This window comes from Gymnogyps californianus, chromosome 5 (genome assembly GCF_018139145.2).
Source record: "Gymnogyps californianus isolate 813 chromosome 5, ASM1813914v2, whole genome shotgun sequence".
Lineage (NCBI taxonomy): Eukaryota > Metazoa > Chordata > Aves > Accipitriformes > Cathartidae > Gymnogyps > Gymnogyps californianus.
In genome coordinates this window covers 17,785,384-17,806,382 of record NC_059475.1, presented here as the reverse complement: position 1 = coordinate 17,806,382, position 20,999 = coordinate 17,785,384, and the positions used below count along the sequence as shown (strand labels likewise).

Genomic DNA, 20,999 nt, shown 5'->3' with positions numbered 1-20,999 from the left:
GATCTACTATAGCCCAATGGTGGGATTTTCAGAAATGCTTTACTAGTCCTGCTCCGATTAAATTACTAGAATTGGGAGCTTTACCATCAGCTTCATTGGTGTGTTATCATCATACTTTAGTGACTTATGACGTCTCATTTCTAGAATCAAAATCCTCTTAAAGACATAAAGATTTAAAACAGTACTTGCAAACTGTGAAATAACAAATATCATGGTTGTTATTCATTTTGCTACAGTTCTGTAAATACTCAGAGTAGACTAAATTATTATTATTCTAAGAAACAATTCAGTGTAGTAGTTCCACCTTAATATTTAAAACCTATATCCTCTTTATCCAACGTATTTTCCTACTCTCTTCTCTATCAAAGCCTAACTACCTGGCTCCATAAACATATTTTAACACTCATCTGCCTCCTGTTCCCATTTTTACCTCTTCCATGTATACACTGTACTCTCTGGATTTTTTGTCTTCTTCCACTTAAATAATTCTGTTGTTTTGTAAAATGAACATGATTAATATCAAGACATGGCTACTTATGAAGGGAAAAAACAGGAATTGCCATTACCATGTTAAAGTATTAATCTTGAAAATTTTGCAAATTATAATACAGTTTTGGTAACTTAATATATATTAAAGGTAATTATTCCTTGAATTCTCATCACTAAGTAGTCATCTATTTGGCACTTTTATTTAAGTATGCTCTTGCCTTCACCTATGCCCGACAGATGTTTTAGCATTCAGTAACATGAACTAGCTGGGAATGATCTAACAAAATCATTTTTACTGTATAAAATAAACATCATCATCAGTAACACATTAAAAAAAGTGGATTTTGATTGATTCCTTGACTCCAGGGAAAAGATGTTTAGATATTGCCTAAATACTAATTTTAAATATTTTAAAACTCCTTTATTTGTGATGATTCTTTGAAAGATTTAGCCAACATTAGACATCCAAACCAAAACCTTATGAACATATTTCTGACCTGAAAAACAGTTCAATATATTGGGCTATGGAATATATTTGAGACTTTTCTTGGTTTGCAGTGAGAAAATTACTGAAACAAACTTTTGTTGCTTGGAACAGTTTCTCATTGAACACTGAGGATCAAATTTAGTTCTTAACAATTTTCTTCCCTGCTTAGCCATTTAAGTACATAATACCTCTCTAACTTTTGTTTTGGAAGGAAATTGCGTAAGTAATACAGAAATTCCATTTTCTTAGGTTCAGATATATTGAGGTTTCTATTCTCTGTTTTGTTAATCAATGAATAAATAACAACATACATAATGCCACGATATTTTTTAAAGATTTTGAAAACAGTTTTTGAAGAACAACATAATGTACATATGAACATACAGCCTCTTGTTTTGCTGAACTCTGTAAATTATGTTTTGCAGCTGGCTCCAGGATAAGGTCCTGTATAACCCAGAGAATATGTTGGTCTTTAAAACAAAGTGGAACACTTACATAAAGAAACAGATTTGTTAACTTGAATATCAAGACGTTATCAGGCTAGTCCTCAAACAGTGAGCCTTCAAGGGTAGCAATGACATTCTTTCTTCCATTAGTCATTTTTCTTGCAGGCTTATTGCAAGAAAGAACAATTTCTCAAAATAGAGAAACCTGGCTCTATTTTGACCAGATGCAGGAAAAGTTTCCTTTGAAATGCTGTTTTTATTAAGCTAGTTTGTTCTTCTTGCTCTGGGGAGGGGGGAAAAGCCTGGTTAGTACGTTGTTGGTTTAGAAACAAGTTTTGCAAATTCTCTTTTTAACACTTCTGGTTTTGTATTCCTAAGAAGGAGCCAGATCCTTCACGGGTGTAAATTAGTACTTTACAAGAGCTTACAGTCTTGCTTGTTTACACTAGTGATGGATCTTGCCCAGTTCCCCTACCATATGTGCAGCCTGACATTTGAATGGAACTGCAATTAGCAGGGTTGTTTTTGTTTAACTTTATTTAGCACCTTATCTTCCCGCAACATTCTTGTCTGAGTACCAGTATCAACCATAAACTCAACATAGCTCTTACTAGTTCTGTTCTATTTTGGGCTAGAAGGGAAAAAACCCAGCTCTCCAGATCAAAGAGCACCCTCCTCTTTCACTCTGGGAATAGAAATTGTTAATTAATTGGTGCAAAAAAGGCTCTTATTACCATGACAAATCGATTCACACCACAGTTAAGTAAGTCATAACTTACTCCACTACACAGGAAAGTTGCCCAAGCCCTCAAAATAACCTGTTATTAATGGCCAAACACATGCACCCTTCCACAAAGACAAAATGTTTTTGGTGTTGGTGAGACCCAGCTTGTAGAGGATGCAAGTCTGCAGAACTGTGTTTATTGTGTTCTACAATTTGCCCGATTACTCAGCTATTTGCTCCCTTATGTTACAGTAACACCAGGGACTGCAAGGCCTGTTGGCCAGGCCCTTATTCTTGTTACTTGTATTAAAAAGAGCCTCCTGGAGGATCCCAAGTCTGGCAGAGCTCTGCTGCTCCCAGATGCTGAAATTCTGCAAAATGGGATGGAACAGCAGGCCCCTGAAGGCTCTGGTGGTCCTAAATCTGAGGTGGGAGGTTGTACCCCAGGAGCTCAAGCCACTGACAGGCCACAGGCCTGGGAAACACTGGATCACTTTGTCCCCACAGGTGCCGAGTAGGCTGAGAAGGCGGGAAAGCCTGCTGGGCTTCTGGAGAGCTGGCAGGCTTCTCCCTGGTCCCTACCCTATCACCTCCTGCAGTGTGCTGGGCCTTGCAAAGGTAAGAGGCCACCTCCACCCAGCCATGTTGGTGACAAGGGGACAGGTGAAACAGGTCGAGGTCAGCAATGAGAAGAGTGGCCTGACACGGAGAGGGGGTTCAGACTCCAGCCAGGGCTCGCTGCCTGGTCCGTGTCCTCCGGGGCTTACAAGCAGGGCCCTGAGGCAGGTGCAGCCCTAGAGGCGGCGTGCCAGCGGTCAGGCTCAGGGGACGCCCTGGCTCCCTCGCTGAGGTAGCGCAGCTCCCGGCCCGGGGCCGCCGCGCAGCGCCTCCCGGCGGGCGGCACCGGGACTGCGGGCCAGGCCGGGCCGGGCCCGCCCCCGCCGCGGCTTCCCCTCACCTTTCCCGGCCAGGAGCCGCCCCCGAGGGGGCCGGGCCAGTGGCGGCGGCGGGAGAGGGCGCCCGGCGCTGGCCCGCAGCTCCCTGGGGCAGTGCAGTTCCGACACCGCCGCGCCGCTCGGCCTCCCCGAGCTGCCCCAGCCATGTCCTCCAGCTCCCCGCCATGCGAGCAGAAAAGCCGGAGCCTGGGCCGGCTGTCGCTGCCCAGAAAAGGCAGCATGACGCTCGGCAAGAAGCCCTCGGCGCTGGAGCTGGCCGAGAGCACCCCGAACGCCCACTACGCCCCACTCTCTGCCGCCCAGGGCGGACAGCTGCCGGCGGGCTGCAGCCCGGAGCCGGAGCGGCCGCTGCGCCTGAGGAGCGAGGTGGTGGTGGTGAACGCCGACTGCCCGCGGCCCCCTGTCAGCCTCGACCCCCGCGTCTCCATCTACAGCCTCCGCAAGCCCCTGCTGAGCCGCAGCAGCGTCCAGGGCAGGGTCTACAACTTCTTGGAGCGGCCCACGGGCTGGAAGTGCTTCGTGTACCACTTCACCGTGTGAGTACCCACCCTGCTCCCCGCTGCCCGCGGGGCCCACCTGCTCCGGGCCGGGCTGCCGTTACAGCGGCTTGTCCTGTCAGCCGCGGCGGCCCTGCTGCCCGCGCCGAGCCACGGCTGCCCGAGCGGGGAAACCGCTTCCCGGCGCGGCCATCGGTGCGAGGGGCTCTCAGGGCTGCCCCTCACGCCTGCCCGCCGTCCCTGAAGCGTGAGGTAACCGCTCCCGCGCTGCCGCCCTCCCCGCCTCCCCTGACAGGGCTCGTCCTCGCCGCGGAGGCGGGAGAGCGGCAGCCCCGGCGGTCCCCTCAGTCGCGGAGCTTTCCAGACCAGCCCGGTGCTCAAGGCTTGAACGTCTTGCAGATACGGTCTTCGAGGTGTTTTTTTCCTACAGGTGTGAAGCAAAAAAAAAAAAAAAAAAAAGTCACACTTAGGGGGAAAGTTTCTCTTATTTTAAACAGAAATGCTGTATTTCAGTTCAGGAGCTCTTAGGTGTATCTATCAGATAGAGCAGGAGCTGGCTTCAGACAATTTTCTTCAGAAAGTTACTCTGGGAGTCGAAATAAATTGTTTATTCTGAGCGTGGAAATGAAATAGGTAACAGTGTCATCCATTCTTTAGTAATTTTTAATGCAGTGAGTCCTGATTTTCCAGCTCACTGCACAGCATCTGTTTCTGACTGAATAGGTGTGTTACCAGTGTTGCAGCCCTGTTGGAGGAGAATGAGAGACAGGTGATGCTCCTTCTCCTTGCCTTTTGTTGCGACTTGCTCTAACTCCTTGTCCTATTGGGTACAAAAACCATCGGTGTTGTTATTAGACAGGAAGGAGGATGACGATGTTTGGAGGATGTTAAAGCTGCTTAGCTGCAGGCAAGTCGAAAACTGCTTTGGGTATAATATTCGCTATGGAGCGCAGCGTCCACCCTGAGCCAGCGCGTGGTAGGTCTGTGGTACACAAGGATTTCAACAAGTGCATCTGTGAGAAATCAGTGCTTTTTAATCGAGATGTTGCGGAAGGCTTGCATGACCCTTGAGCAATTTGTGTATGTTTAATGTAGGTAACAAGGTCAGGCAGAATTGTGGTGTCTGTTTATTGTATGCATGCACAAACACATATATGTATATATATACACTACATATATATGTGCTTATTAAAACATCTAGAGGTAAAGACATTTTATGGTCAAAATCCTAAGACAAAAGACTTTGATAAAAATCAGGTTTTATGATCTAATTATTGTATTCTGATTTTAAATTCTATTTCTAAGTAACTGTTATTTTAAGTCAATTCAGGATTGTGTGCTTATATTCCACATTTGAGGATTCTGGAATCTTTAGGTAGTCAGGTAAGTGGTACCAACTTTATTTTAGTGGAGGGAAAACAGCTGTCATCTGAATGTATTTAATTGGGAGATGACTGTGTGCAGCTGCTGAGATAATTGTGGGCTCCATTCTCTTTAGCATTATGATAATGCCATTAGATGACAAAACAGCTAATGGCCCTAATTATGAAGTGTCTAATAGTTGTGGTTGAACAATGTAAAACACTTTCAGGAATAGGAGTTCCTTTTTTTTTCCCTCCAAAAAGGATTTTTAGGGAGCCATCTCTTATGATTTCTGACCTCTTTCAGGTGTCTCACATTATGTATAGAAGGGACAGTAAATTGTGTTCAATATCTTAACTAACCTTCTCTAAACCTTAACAGTGGGCCTAGGAAAATCCTGAAAAAAAACTGTTAGATCCCTTTACCTAAGATTCTAGCCTGAATTTTAACTTTTTTTCTTGTGCAGGTATTAGCAGTGTGGATTAATCCTATCTATGCAAGAATTAAGATTTTCTAATTCTACTTTAGGAAAGAGATTGTAATATGTACGGGAAGTCATTGCCTGTCTCTCCCCCCAATACACACTTATCCATGGTGTAAGCATTAGCCCCAGTGTTTCCCCTCTTTCCAGAAGAGCTCTTCTGATGCAATGGCGAATGACAGTGGCAGTAAATATTCTCAAGCCTCTTCCTAAGCATTGTGCAAATTCCTTCTCTTAGGACTCTGAAGAGACAGAAGAGTGTACTAACACCCTCATATGTTTCTTGCAAGGCAATCTGCAAGTACCATGTGTGTATATTTAGGCAGCCTCACTCTGATTTCCACCAGCAGAGGGAATTGAGTCTGTGCTGTCCTCAGCCATCCCAACTTCTCCTTGTTTCTGCGGTAGATAAGCCTGCACTTTTTGTGCCCGTTAAATAATGTTTTAGGTTAGCGATCTTTGGTCCATACCTCTCTAACTCTCTTGCTTTCTGAGCTCCCAAAGCAGCTTCCTGGGATGCTTGCTTTCTTCTGCACCAAGGAATGCTCTCTTTGAATACAGCCCCTGCCAGCCAGATGCTGAGTATTGGTAGATTAATAGTTGCTACAAAGCAGAAGTTTGTTAGTAAAATCAACTGACCAGGCAGACAGTTTGTCTCATCCAGAGAAGCTGTTGTGTCTCAGCCTCCACTCTGGAGGAGGCATGGGACCTGATTTTTGTATGTGGTTTGCTAGCTTTTTGCAAGCAGTTGGTTACAAGTGATGAGCTGCAGAGCTAAAAGGGACTCAGAGTTATAAGACCCACCCCCCCACAGTGTCATGCATGCACTTCTCTCCCACTGAAGGAAGTAACGATTATTTTTTTCTCAGCATACAAACAGACATTCATAGAGAGCTAAGCTGGGTTTTATCTTGTGACGTGCAAGGACCCTGATGGTTGTCTCTCCTGCCAAAATGAGCTTAAGAGACTGATGTCATTTGCCTGTTGCCTTTTTGTGACTCCCTCTGCTGGCTACCTCCTGCTTTATTCTGGGGGCTTTCAGCTGCCTGGGAGGTCTTGGTCGCTATCTTAAAGGTTCAGAGGGGAAGGAAAGGGAACAGGAGTGGTGTTAAATCAGGGCATAAAGACCAAAGCTGAGTAGAGGGTCCTGGCCAAGATCTAGCCCAAAGATGGGAGTAACAAGCGCTGCGGGCTTCTTCATTTTCTATCTATTGCACTGTTCTACGTTGTGCAGAGTGTGTGGCTGTGTTCTTAATTATACGCTGAAATGATTAAATTTAGAAACAACTCCTGGAATAGTGAATGTAACTTGTTCTGGACCTGTATCTCTGGCTGGTCGTTGAAACGCTGTTTATCAAGTGATAAGAGCTACATCTACTGATTGCCTGTCCCACCTGTTTCCTGCTCACAAATCTTAGTCAGTGGTATCTAGAATACTAAGAACTGATATTCAGAATGGATTTTCCTCAGTTTTATATTATAATGTTCATAAAAGGGAAGTTGAACACGAAGCTTTAATCCACAGATTCTATGTTAGTATGTTTGTTTCATATTGTTTAGATTGCTGTATGTTTTGGTGTGCAGCAAAGCCCCTTGTGTACCCCTTGATCTAAAGGATGGAATCTGATTATCTTGTACAGCAATAGAGGGTTGCTGTACTAGATCAGGCCAATGACCTGTTTACTTCTGAATTGTTACTCCTTTCAAAAGGTGGCTGAAATACCTGTTTTCCAAGATGCAAAATGTATATTCTTGTTGATGTTTTTAATCTTCCAGGATAATTGGATATCACAGTTGCTGATTAAATGAATTGAACTCTGCAGAGGTCTTTTCTGAGATTTGTCTTATTTGCTCAGACCAAAGAGCAGAAACATCTCAAGTGAGCAGAATAAGAAATGATTTATTATGCCTCATTTATATTAGATTTTTATAGACTGTGGAAATAGTCTCTATGGGGAGAAGGAATGGGGAATTGGCTATTAATTTACCACTCAGAAAAACTGCCTAAAAATACTAGTGGAGATGACAGAAACTTTTATTTCAGCTACATGACTTGGTTTGGTGTTGTATTAAATTTCATTTAAATATATGAAGTATATAGTATATGTACACTTAATTCTACCAGTGCAAGTAAATTGTGCTTGATAGCTGAAGATTTACACGCGTGGCTTCTGCAAACACAACTGGTAGTTGCTTGGAAACTTGGATTTTGCAAGCAAGAGCTTGCCCTGTGGTATGGCTGCATGTATGGTAATGTCCTGCCAGAGCCACCAAACCCCCCTTGGCTGTCAGAGGTGAGGAAATGACTGAGTGCCACTGTTCTCAATGACCTTCAGAGCTAGGGCATCTTATCACAGTAGTGCACCTTGGGATAGTGGCTTTGAGAGGTGAAATGTTCTGTGGCCTTAACGAATCAAGTTTTCGGGCTATGGGAAGAGAGGTGGAGGGACAAAAGAAGCTTAAATTCTATCCTCATAGTGGCCTGCTGAAATCCTGAGACTCTGTCCCAGTGTTGGAAATTACTGTAAAGAATAAGTGAAGTCTTCAGATATTTAAAAAAATTATTTTAGATTTAAGTGCATGAGGGAGGAGGAGCTTCTTCTCACCTTCTTTAAGTAGTTTAAAATAAAACATCTTAAAATGTGCCTGAAGAAACTTAAGTTATGAGCTTTCTGGTGATTTCTCTTGTTCTCAGTATGGCAAATAATGACTTCTGGTAACACACACTGCATGTTGACTGCCCATGTTCTTTGAAGTGTTGGCCGTTACCAGAGGGAACAATTTGGAAACTGATGGACCATTCGTCTGTTCTGGTATGGCGGCTCTCCTTTGTTGCCATGCAAGATAATCAGCTTCTATCTTATCTTTGCATGCGTGTACCTGGTTCAATTTACTTTGCCTTTGTATACATTTGGTTTAATCAGCAATGATTGTCATTGAGTTTGTTTGAATCCCATAGAAGTTTACATAAGCTTGGACTGGCTGGTGGTTGAGATTTGGGAGACTGGTCTCTAGAAACAGGCAAACTCTCAGAAGTGTGGCTGCATGTGTACACATGCAAAGATAAGAAGCAAGGGTAGATAGAATATTCCAGTTGTGTGTGTATCAGGACTTACTGTAATCAATTATTAAAGGCAATGCGGTGTTTACATAGTGCTGTTTACATACAATACTGTGAGGAAGAAGCATAACTCCAACTTAAAATCCCATTTTTGTCATGTTTCCAAATGTACTGCAAACATACTGCCAAAACTACTCGTTCATACTTGGTGTGTAAACTGTTGAGGAGGGAAAAAGATCCATAAAATAATTAGTGTGTTCGTGTGCTCACACATGACTAAGTTTTCTTTCAGACTGAGTAAACTGAGTGAAAAAAGGGGCAAAACATACAAAGTACTATGTTTTAAGCATGAACATTGGGATGTTTAGAGATTTTTGTGGTTTGGAGTCAGACTTTCAGATTATTACTTTTTTATTATTTAAAAATAATTTATATTTTATTATTTTAAAAAGGAGGTTTAAATCCTGCAAAATAAGCTTGGCTTTTCTAAGTGGAAGGAAAGAAAAATAATTTGATCACAGTCATATTCTTTCTGCTGCAGTCAATTGCAGGAAGACCCAGGTTTAGCTTTTTTTTTGTCTTGTCAAGACTGAGGTAGTTTAGTTGAGGTCAGATTGGCCCCCTCATTTTGGTACGTTTGAGAGAGAGATTATGCTTCTTGTCATGCAGAGGCTGATGTGAACAAATGTTTTATTTCTATATGACTTTTATCTATAAGCTCCTGTTGCTTGCAACCAGCATTTAGTATTTATTTGTATTACTGGAGCATGGTACTCCCATCCCTTCATGCTAGATACAATTGTAATAATAGGAATCTGCCACTTTGTCACATTGTGTTTTCAAGAGTATGGTGTGTTACAGCTGTGCAGTGCCTTATATAGATCTTTGAGGTCGCACACATATCAAGGACTACAATTGGGAAAAATGAAGTGGAAACAAGGTGATATTTGTAGCTTTTTCTCTCTCCCCCCCCCCCCCCCCCCCCCCCCCCCCCCCCCCCCCCCCCCCCCCCCCCAGCCCTACTCCACAGTCTAGCATTTTGATTTGCAGCAGAGTGAACATCTTTGCAACCTAGCACTGTAGCTATCAATATGCTTGGTAACAATTTTATCTGAGACAAAAAGGGATTGGAAAGCCAACTTTCCATTTTCCCAGAGAGGAGGGAAGACCTTTTGCCTGTCCCATTATCATAGCTGGTTGTACATGTAAGACAGTGTGCTAATGTTTAGGAGTTGCTGTTGCAGGGTCAGCCCTGTTTGCTGATCAGCCAGATATTGAAGTTTTGAGTCTTCGCAAATTTTGGCTACAGGTGAGGTGGAGAAGTGACTTAAAGGTTTTGCTGCTCCCTCCTTCCCTGCTGCATGCCACAGCGCAGCCCCTTAGCTACAATATTGCGTGAAGGTGCTTCTTTGGGACTTGTGTGATTGAGATAGTATTTGGATTGGCCAGTATACAGCTTTCCACTCTTGCCTTGTGCTATGTTTCCCAATCTGTAACTTGACAGAAGTTTCATTTTTGCTGAGGACTGTCTGGCTGTCCTGTGACTGAGACCACAGACTGAGACTGCCTGTGCCAAGAAGACCTCGGGAATGACAGCATAGTTACAGGTCAGGAGGGCTCCCCATTGCTTTCTCCCAATGGGACAGTAGAAGTTCTCAGGATAAGAAATGCAGATACTAATAACCGCATAATTGACTAAAAATGGAAAAAAAAAATAATCCAAGTTTACTTAGTAGTTGACTGTCATCAGAAAGAAAAGCAGTATCAGAAACCAGATCCTCTCAATGTCAACCACTGGTAGTTAATGCCTGGAAGTCACCTTGACTAAACCACCATCTTTGCATCATTTGTCACATTAAAAGATTGCTACATGAAAATGATTGTGGAAAGGTATTTTGATTGTTGAATGAGAAGGAAGGTGAAAAGCTGGGTATCTTCTAATTAAAATGCCTTTTGAAGGCACAGTGTATCTCTAGCAATAATTATGAAAATTCAGTTTCTGTTCTGAAATGCATAGCATGGTACAGGCAGCTACTTGAAAAAAAACTTGAGTGTCATCTTGACCTGTGGTCTGCAGGCAGACACAGAAGCTGCATGAGGGGAGGGAGTTCTGTGGGGGCAAAAAAGACTTTGTGATTCTGCTGCTGTTTAGGTTTTCGAATAACTGATGGAAGCAGAAGGCTGTAAACTTCTGAACACTAATGCCCAGTGGAGACAGGTTACATGCAGTGGAGAAACAACTCTGTGGAATGCGCACATCAAAGTTAAAAATGTATTAAATTTGGGCAGGCTTTCCTAGGGGTAGGCCTTCTCTCTTTTCCTATCATCTTTCCAGTATAACATTTCAAGTCCTTCTCTTGTGTTTGCTTTCCTCCAGGAAAATAATTATTCCAGCTTTAAAAGTTGCACATGAATGATCTTAAGAAAACCCGTAAGTGCAGTATTCACATTTCTGTATATCTGTCAAATGGTTGGTTGGGCAATTCTGGCACACTTCCTTGCCCTGGCTCTTCAAGTGCCAGGGAAAAACATGCAAGGCTGTGTAGATAGGCCTCTTTCAAAACTTTCATTGCAGCTGAATCAAGGCTAGAGTTGAGATTCAATTGCAGTGAACTAATTAGGCTGAGCTCCAAATGCCTGAGCGCTGGATGTATTACAAACAACGGTGCCAACGTATGCTGTAAGGAACTATGCACAGGCACAGTGCTTTGCTGACTTTAAATTTGGCAGTACCTCATTAATTTTGTGTGTTAATAGATTGTTTAATGTGCATTAGTAGCTGAACACAAAAGCTGTGAACATTTGCTCATTCAGTTCCAGACGGAAAATAGTGTCTTGTTGGGGACAAGGTGTTTTCTGCCTGCCACCAAGAGGTCCAACACAAGTTTCAAATGCATTGGAAAGTTGCCAGTTGCAAATAAGCCTGATGGGTAGGCTGAGTTACAGAAGACAAATGTGTAGATTAGTGAGTTTTTAGGTAAGGTACTAGCTCTTCTCATACAGTCATGCTTCATCTGGCATAATGGCCTGTGAGAACCATTATAATACCAGTAATGATAATGGGAGAGCACATGTGTTTGCAAGCTTCTACTATGGTAGTAGCTACTGTATTTTAGCTGCTACCAGAAAGATATATATGTGTGTGTATATATATATATTTTTTAATAACAGAGGGAGTGTTCAATGCTTTAGTAGTCAAACTTAATATTAATTTTACTGTATGTTTTTAGACAGTGATGTTTTATTTTGTTTTTAATAGGAAATTCTAAAACTGCTCTAAATCAAGTAGTTTTCTTTGGCCACCAGTTTGTGCACACCTGGAGGACTAGAGAGGTGTTTGGTGTGAACTTTTCCCTTGTCTGGCATGATCAATTTTTGAGGACACATGGATTTTCATCTTCCTCTTTTCCCCACTTCATAGTACAGAATAGTAAAGTAACAGCTGTTTTCTATGTTCAAGCAGCTGTAAGAAATTGCACAGAGTGCAAAGTAGGGCCTGAGTAAGTGTGCAGGTATAGTGTAAGTACTTCAAAAAAAAAAAAAAAAAAACCAAAACAACCAAAACCAACCACAAAACCCCACCAAAAACGAAAGTACTGTCCCACATCTCTTAAACGGCAGTTTTTTCCTTTAACACCCACACTTTACAACAGAAAATTTAGAACCTGGAAAAATTACAATAAAAAATAGACAGGCACAGGGAAAGCCAATGATTTCTTAAAGCTTAGGACAACCACTATGACAAAAGCAAGTTTTTTCTCTGAACTGCTTTAGTGTCAGAAATCCCAGTGGTGTAAGTTAAGGAACACACGTTTTCTCAAAACTGGCTGAATCCTTTTTGAGTTTAAGAAAAGAATGTGTCTGTGTGTGGGATTTTATACAAGGAATACATCAAGCACTAAAACTGCAGCCTTGGAATTTTATCCTTTTGAAAGCTGTAAACTACTGAAAATAGGAAATTATACTGCAAATCATTAGGTGGCCTTTAGATATACCTAGCAAAGTGCCTAGAGCAGATCTTTTTACTTTTTCTCATACGTTCTTCACAATTAATGTGATGTTTTAATATTTTATGAAAACCATTAATCAAAGCCAAAATAAACCTAGGACAGGGTTTCTGCATCCTTTTAAATTTCTTCTGCTTCTGCAAATATTGATCCTGATCTTTGAATTTCATATTAAAGTTTTCAATAGGAACATAAATCTCACACGTGTTTTGCTAATGCCAATGGACTTATGTCATTTGACAATATGATTTTGTCATATCTGTAATAGAAAACTGAAAGGTTTTACTCCTAACTATAAAAATCTCTTTTCTTTTGCGTGCCTTTTTCTGCTGGGGTTATTTAAAAAGTAAATGCTTTGTTATATAACTTGACTAGTGCTTACTTCAAATGAGAAATATACTGTTCTTAGTGAACTAAGATCTTGAAATAGTGGAAAATCTTTATCTTTGCTTATCCTAACAGGTTGTGCTCCTGTTTATTATCTATTAGCTTTACTGTAACACACCCTGAAAAAATAGAGCATACATTTTCTTTTGCAATAATAGGAAAGTATAATACATTTGTTGAAGTAGTATCTGTTTTGATTCTGCAAGAAATGATCATTGTGGGTTTAACTTCACTATGTGAATAGATATTTGCTTTCCAGTGGGAGCAACTAGTAAAGATAAAAGGTAAGGACCAACTAGTAAAGACAAAAACATGTATACACATCTCTAAAATTAGGGCAGTTAAAATTACTTGCCAGACATTGTTCACAGGATGCGTAGAACTCGGTTAAAATTATTTTGTTTAAAATAAGGTATTTTTTTCTGAAAGACTAAGCATCTTACGGTGCTAATTCTGTATAAAGTTTTACTTTGTCCATATGGCTGTCCTCTTGCCTATAGTAAATTGCATAACATATATACCCAGGTTTTTCACCCAGTAGTTTTGTTGCAGATTTCTAAAAATAAATGTCCTCCCTCTGTCCTTCCCTACTTGCATGTGTTCTAGCCTGGGCAATAACACAGTCTTGTCCCCTCTGTTTAGACCAGAGAGCGGTCACACTTGCAATAAGCTGCTCACTGTCAGGCAGCAGTCTTTTACTGGCACAAAAAGATTGCGCTAGCTTGGATATGTATAACTCCAGTGCTCAGACTTCACTAGTCTCTTCTGCAAATGTACTCCCTGGAGTCTTGGGGATGCATTTAACTTTTTTCAATTTTTAACAATATTCTTTCATTGCAGTGTTAATAGCACATAATTTTATATGGGTTGGATAGGGAAGAAAATTGAATCACAGCTCAAGAACAGAATGTAAATCATCCATCAGGTTACTTCCCTGGATTCTCTCCAAAGACACTAGGTTTAATAGCAGAGGCATGGTACTGGTGGCAAAGATTACAGAACCCTTGCTCACGCCTAGTATAACAAAGGCTGCAGTCTTTGTAGTGAAAGTGTCTTCTGTGAAGTAAGGAATTACCTTCAAAGAATATGTTTGTTCCTGCAGCAGCTATCCCCTTCCCAGCGAAACTGTGTCATCTGAAAATGGGCTGGAATTGGCTAGACTCTTCTTTTTCACAATAACCCTTGAGGGCACCACAGTCCAACTAAGAGCTGAAGTAAAGATGCCTCATCTCCTGTAAGGATGTTGAAAAGAAGAGCAAAGGAGAATGGATGCAGGAAATAGTTGCTGCTGCTAATCTCATTCTTACACCCTTCAAATGCCTCTGCCCAATTATCTGTGCAGGGCAATGGACATAGGGGACAGAGACAAGAGGAAAGATCTTCCATCCTGTGGCTTCAAAAAAAGAGAATGCCCTGTGCTGATCATGTTAAGAATCAGTGGTGGTCGTATTCTGTAGAACAAAGGCTTTATCTGTGCTTTACAAACTTTGCAAATAGTTCTTAATTTTTTTTCTTCCTAATATTCTTCCTAAGTAGATCTAGTTGAGATTATTTGATTTGTTTGTTTTTCACTCCTGTCTTAGAAAACACTGAAATGCAGTCAAACCTGACAATGAGTAAATAAATAAATGTGTATTGCTTTACCTGTACTGTGAGTAAACTTCATGTGTTTGTATGCTGTTGTCTTATCCATGACCCAGAAAGTATTGATGGATTATCTCAGCACTTCACACAAAATAAACCTGCTCACTTGATGTTTTCTGTGTCAACAGGTCATCCAGCATCCTAGTGCTAAACAGTCTGAGCGCCCTGTTTCAACAGTATGTGAAGTATGACAGGCACAGATATCTGTCTTACACGGTCATGCTAGTTGTATGCCTTTGTAGTTCTGTTCATTCAAGACAGTTCTTCATAGCTTTTATTTGCTATTATGACATCATCTTATTTGGACAACTATGTATTTGAACCATAAAAATGAGAAAAATGCTACAAGAATGAGGGAGAAAACAAGGCTTTCAGATTCTGCAGGTTTTGCAGCAAATGCAAGGCTGCAGCTGTACTGTGTTAATGCTAGCCCTTCTAGGGCATCCGAATTGCTTGTTGCACTCTGATTGTCAAACACTGATGTTATCTCTTGATGACTTCTGTGGCAGGTTTTTTTCTGTGGCTTCAATAGAAAACATTATACATTCATCAAGACTCACTGTAAAGTGAGACTGAGAAATTGAGCAGACTGTGCGAAAATGTGATGTACTATGAGAAGAGCATAATCTCTAGAAATTTTCAGTGGATAGTATCTGTAAGAGTAAAGGGACACTAGCTTATATCTCTTATATAAAATAGTGTAGATAACATTCAAGCGGGTTTTGATACTAGCTGTTAGCCTCTGCTGAGGTGGCCTCCTTTTTCTGAGGAAAGTTTTATATCAAATGCCTTTCTCTTCAAACAAATGGTGTTTATTTCAGGAAACCTACATGTGGTCTGTGTTTGTCATTATTGAAATAATGTATGCAAGGTGCCATGTGATTCTTCTCGAGGGATTCTGCTGGAAACTACCTAGCAAGTAATCAAACTATTTCTAAGCACTTGGAAGAAATCAGTCTGTTACAACATACAACATATGTTAGCAGTCAACATGGATTGGTCAAAACCCAATAATCTGTCAATTTAATTTCAGACTGTGATGGAGTAAAAGGGTTTGTGGCTAGAGGAAAACCAGATGTTGCCATATGTATCTTATCAGATTCTTGATACTTCCCTTGTTTGCTTATGAACATGGTTTGTTGATGAAATTGGTACTGTGTGGATAGGAAATGGAAATTGTGAGTACTGTATTTCAGCAAAGGTGTAGACCAACTGAAAAAAAACCTGTCTGGGGGAAAGTAAGAGCCACCCAAGAACTAGAAAACATGATATTGTGATCTGAGGAAAGATAGCTTAGCATAAAGAACAACGGTAGGAGACTGGAAGGTGGATGACTTGAAATCTTCAAAAAAAGACTGCCCTAGGTAGGAGGAAAAAGATCTGTTCTTCATGTTCAGATGAAATAGATAAGTAACGATCTTTAAAGCATACTCTGAATTTCTCCTGTCGCATGGGAGGGATAGCGGAGCAATGAACTGCATTGCCTGGAAAGGCTGTAGAATCTCCTCCCTGGAAGGCTTTAAGTGCAGGCTAGACAAATATTTATCAGGGTTTGTCTAGATGTAATTGATCCTGCTGTGGGACAGGTGTTCAGGATTCTGCATTCACACTGTGAAAGGAATATGTGCAGATCCTGGGAGCTGGGCGATTTCTTAACCTTGTGGCACTTGAGTTCTCCTGCATTTGGTGTGTGTGTGTGTAAGGTGGAGAGTTGGCGCTCTTTCTGTCCTCAGCCTTTCTGTTTCTTCCCCTGAAGTACCTTTGCTCCTTTCATGTTAGTTCAATCCAAAACCTGCTATGAGTCTTTTGAGAACAGGTTTGTTAAACATGCCGCCTTCTCTGCTGTTGCTGGCATCTCTGCAGGTAATCTTCTGGCTTTTGCGCTACCTGTGATGACCAGATCCCTTTGACTCTGGGGGCTTTAGCTGCATGGTTACACAAAGAATATGTGCTGTTTAGGTGGTGCTTCTGTTGATCCTCCCAATGCGCTTACAGCAAGATGGGGTCAAATTTTAAGACTTCTCAATGGATTGCTGCTGTGGTAAAAGAACTGCTCCTTTCCCATCCAGGTTGTTCTGTCTTGCTGTTGAAACTGGCAAAGATCTTTGGGATGAAATATTACATATCATAGATTGTTAGTTGAATCCACCATATCTGAATTTACAGGCTGATTTAACAGTGAGTGGCTGATGGAGATCTAGCAGGTTGTGGTGGGTGGGTGGCTCTTCTCACATAGCTAAGAAAAGTGACAGTTGTATCAGGATTTCAAAGGAAATGTCGTCTTTCTGTTTACTCTGGCATCATAATCCTTAGCAGTGACAGCCTTGTTGCTGAAGTAAAGACCTTGCGTGCTTTGGGTATCTCGTGAGAAGTGGATCTATACCTTGGTCGCATTATGGGGAAATTTAGAGAGCATCTTGATTGTTAGAGCTCTTCTCCATCTGGTAGCATGCATGAAGTTGGGTCTACATTGTTCACTACTGTTTTCTACTTTGTTTTTTTTCCATCTCAAAGTAGTTTTCCAGCTTTTTGAGAATGGCCTTGTTTATTATCCTTGATAGCAAATATTAGATGCCTGGATCTTGGACAGAGCTACCAGAAATAATTTGCTTCATTTCTGTCATTCTCCAGAGTGCTTGTCTGTCTCTCTCTCTCTCTCTCTCTCTGTATGTTGTGTTTATTCCCACCCCTTTTCTGGTACCCCTCTTTGTAAGAGATAGACTCACAACTGAGCATGCTATTCAACAGATTCTCCTGTATCTCAGGGTTGATGGGTTTTGTTGCAAGAACTTTCTAGTTTCGGCATGAAAGGAGGTGTCAACCCATCTAGGACTTAACATAGCTGAATGATCTCATCCACAAGTGAAGGGTGATAGCCATGCCCTTGAAAATGCATAAGAAGGGCATTCTGTGTCTCTCAGCCTTTGAGTCTCACTTTACCAGCAGATTATTTTATGAGCAGTACTGGTTTCCTCATGGCATGTGACTATTTTTATGAGGCTCTTTTAGGCTTTCTGTTAGTCCATGAGCCATCTCTAAGGTATTAACAGTAGCGATTGTGTCCCTGAAATTCAGCTGGTTAATGGGATCAAGACAGGTTACCCAGCATCAAGAGTTGCATTGTAACAGGTGAACAGGTGACAAAATCACCCTGTGTCTTGCTCAGTCACTAGGGTTAATTGACATGACTTTTGGCTCACTAGTGGCTGGTCCTTCTCCAGCTGAGATGTACCTATGTGCAGGAGTTGCTTTAACCAGATACTGCCTCGTTGTCACAGATATGTGGTGGCATGCACTTGTATGATCCTCCATGGCAGATAAACTCAAGCCTTCTCAATAATGTTCAAGGTCATTTGTGTGAAGCTGAAAGAGATCGAAGAACATAGTAATCTCTTTGCAGGGTCTGAGTTAATGCAGTATGTTAAGATCTTTCATGAGACTGCAGAAATGAAGTATCCTTCTGTTGTCAGAATTCACCAGAATTCAACATAGCTGATTATCTTAATGTCTCCTTTTTTGTGTCAAATGGTGACCTGAAGCAGCGTCCTTAACTTTATCAAGTTCTGTGCTGTTGCACCTATGTTTAGAGCTTGTGTGGTACTTCACCAAGCGATTCTGCGGTTGTTGTTGGTCTAAAGGACTCTGAGTTTTGCCTACAAGTAGGACTCAGTATGTGGAAGTTGCTAGTTAAAAGTGTTTATGGAGAACCGTTTCTAACAATGGGTAATAATGTTATCTACTGTCAGCAGAAGACTTCTGAGATGCTGAAATTCCACTGTGTCCACTTTCTTTCCCACTTTCCCATAAGAATTTGTTTGCACTGAATTCTGTATTTGATAGGGAGTTGAAAGGAAAGATAAACCTTTCATCAGATATACTCGTGTCCTGAGTAGAGGGAACACCACGTGGGCTCACTTGCCAAATACGACAAAGCTGCAGTGTTACTCAGCTTATGGTGGGGTGCCTGTATATCTACAGTGGATAGATTGTACATATAATTTATGTATTTCTAAGAGCTCCAATTACTGCTTAGTAACCTCTTTTCCTTTCTGTGTAAATTTTTTTTGGGGGGGGGAATCCACAAATACATGTTCTAAGTGTTTTTTTTAAGTAATTTTTTGTTCTGATTTAAAAAAAAATAAGAAAGTAAGAATATTAATTAGATTTTAACTTTGTAATTCCTTCTCGCCACACTGAAACTTTATAGATGTTTTTAACTAGTGCTTGCCTATGTTGAATTGATAACTTTATCGATGAAAACTTAGGGAGACAAAGGCAAAAATGTCCTCCAGATACTTAACAAACGAAAAAGAAGTCTGTTGCCACAGCTGAACCAAGAAATAATAATAGATTTTTCTTCTGGTTCTTTGTCAGATAAATCTCTGATGTGCAGTAAGCTACATCATGTTCCAGATTGTGTGTTTATATGTGCATCTAGGTGTGCACATATGTGTACATAACTCTGAGTGTTACCAAGCACTTCACAAAAATCATTATAAAGGAGACTGAGGCCATCATTCTGTCTCTTTCTACAAATGGGAACTCAAGGCATAAGATTAAACTCAAGTTTTACCCTGTTTGGTGGTAGTTCAACTGATCTTTAATATTTAAACAATTATTTAGTCATGCCTCCTGTTTGTTTTTATCCATTATATCTCCTCTGTTAAAAGGGATATTTTTATGAGCTCCTCATGTTTCAATTGCCACCTGTTTAGAGGAAAAGAAAAGAATCAATACAGCTTCATTTAAAATTGTTTACTTGATGATCCAAGACTCAGTAATAGGGGGCTTGATCCAATCCATCAACTGCCACTAGCTGTGAGGTGTACTGGTTGCAGCTGGCTTCAGGACAGATGCGGTTTCAGAAGGAAGGAAGAAAAGCAGTCTTGTGATGTTAGGAAAATAACAGCCATGTGTATCTTTGGTTTCCTTCACCCCCCCATAACAAATGCAATCTGATGATGCTTCTGTCTGGTTGCTAAAATGAAGTGCTCTGCACGTTCATTGGAATTGTGATCTCTCTCTCTCTCAAACACCACATCTGTTTGTTAAGCAGATTTCATTGTCGTCTTCCTTTTTATATGGTGCCTCGTTTTGCCTGCTCCCCACCTTTCCACCCCTCCCAAATGCTCAAGCCGTGTGGTGTGTAGAAGAGACTTTGTATTCTGCTGAATTTTAGCCACCAGTGGCTGTGGAATACCACAGTGTTGTGGTTTAACCCCAGCTGGCAACTAAGCACCACACAGCTGCTCACTCACTACCCCCTGGTGGGATGGGGGAGAGAATTGGAGGGGTAAAAGTGAGGAAACTCGTGGGTTGAGATAAAGACAGTTTAATAGGTAAAGCAAAACCTGTGTGTGCAAGCAAAGCAAAACAAGGAATTCATTCACTACTTCCCATCAGCAGGCAGGTGTTCAGCCATCCCCAGGACAGCAGGGCTCCGTCATGCTTAATGGTTACTTGGGAAGACAAATGCCATAACTCTGAATGTCTCCCCCTTCCTTCTCTTTCCCCCAGCTTTATATGCATGATGTCATACGGTCTGGAATATCCCTTTGGTCAGTTGGGGTCAGCTGTCCCAGCTGTGTCCCCTCCCAACTTCTTGTGCACCCCCATTCTCCTCACTGGTGGGGTGGTGCGAGGAGCAGAAAAGGCCTTGGCTCTGTGTAAGCACTGCTCAGCAACAACGAAAACATCTCTGCATTATCAACACTGTTTCCAGCACAAATCCAAACCATAGCCCCATACTAGCTACTATGAAGAAAATTAGCTCTATCCCAGCCAAAACCAGCATACACAGCCATGGGAAAATTGTGTGAGTTTAGGAGAGGAACTGAAGGCAGAAATGAAATCAATTGGAGTAAAGTGCCCCATAGGCTGCAAATGATTAACCAGAATAAAATTTGGCTGCACCACTGAGATTAGCACCTACCTTGTAAAATAAAACTAGTTTTATAGGGCATGTCTTTTAAAAGGTATTTAGTAATTGAGCTCTACTTTGAATAAGTGGTTTTCCTATATAGTTATGAGAGGCCATGGTGGTGAAAGTAGTTTCTTCACTTTTCCCTTTTCTTCCAGTTATGATAAACATCGGGAAGAATGAAGTGTTTTTTACAGGATACTTGTAGGGAGAGTGTTGCTGTTGCAATGCAAGGAAGATAAATAGCCATGGGAAAGCCAGACAATGTACGCTTTCATTCCCAAAGTGTAAATGTGACTTCTTTGTATTAATGAGCTGAAATAAGTTTGAATACATGGAATGAAATGGAGAAAAATAGCCTAGACACTAAGGAATAAGGACTGCCTGTAAATTTACTTCTTCCTTGCAACTCCTCTGAGTCAGCTTTACTGGCTGCATCGTACCACTTTGTTTACAGAAAAGGAGAGGGAGAGACTAGCTCTATCAACACCCCATGGACCTGAATGAAACAATGAGATTTACTGGCTGTGGCTTTCTC

General features: G+C 41.4%; 1 protein-coding gene across 3 annotated transcripts in view; it reads left to right on the top strand.

Annotated features, from left to right (window-relative positions):
• Positions 1–3,270: 3,270 nt before the first annotated feature.
• The window catches only part of KCNQ1 (potassium voltage-gated channel subfamily Q member 1), a 368,161-nt gene continuing 350,432 nt past the window's right edge, over positions 3,271–20,999 (top strand). For all 3 annotated transcript variants that reach the window (XM_050897770.1, XM_050897772.1, XM_050897771.1), the window contains exon 1: positions 3,271–3,638. In XM_050897770.1, coding sequence (XP_050753727.1) covers positions 3,322–3,638 — 317 coding nt within the window. In that variant the 5' untranslated portion in view covers positions 3,271–3,321. The remainder of the gene's footprint in view (positions 3,639–20,999) is intronic.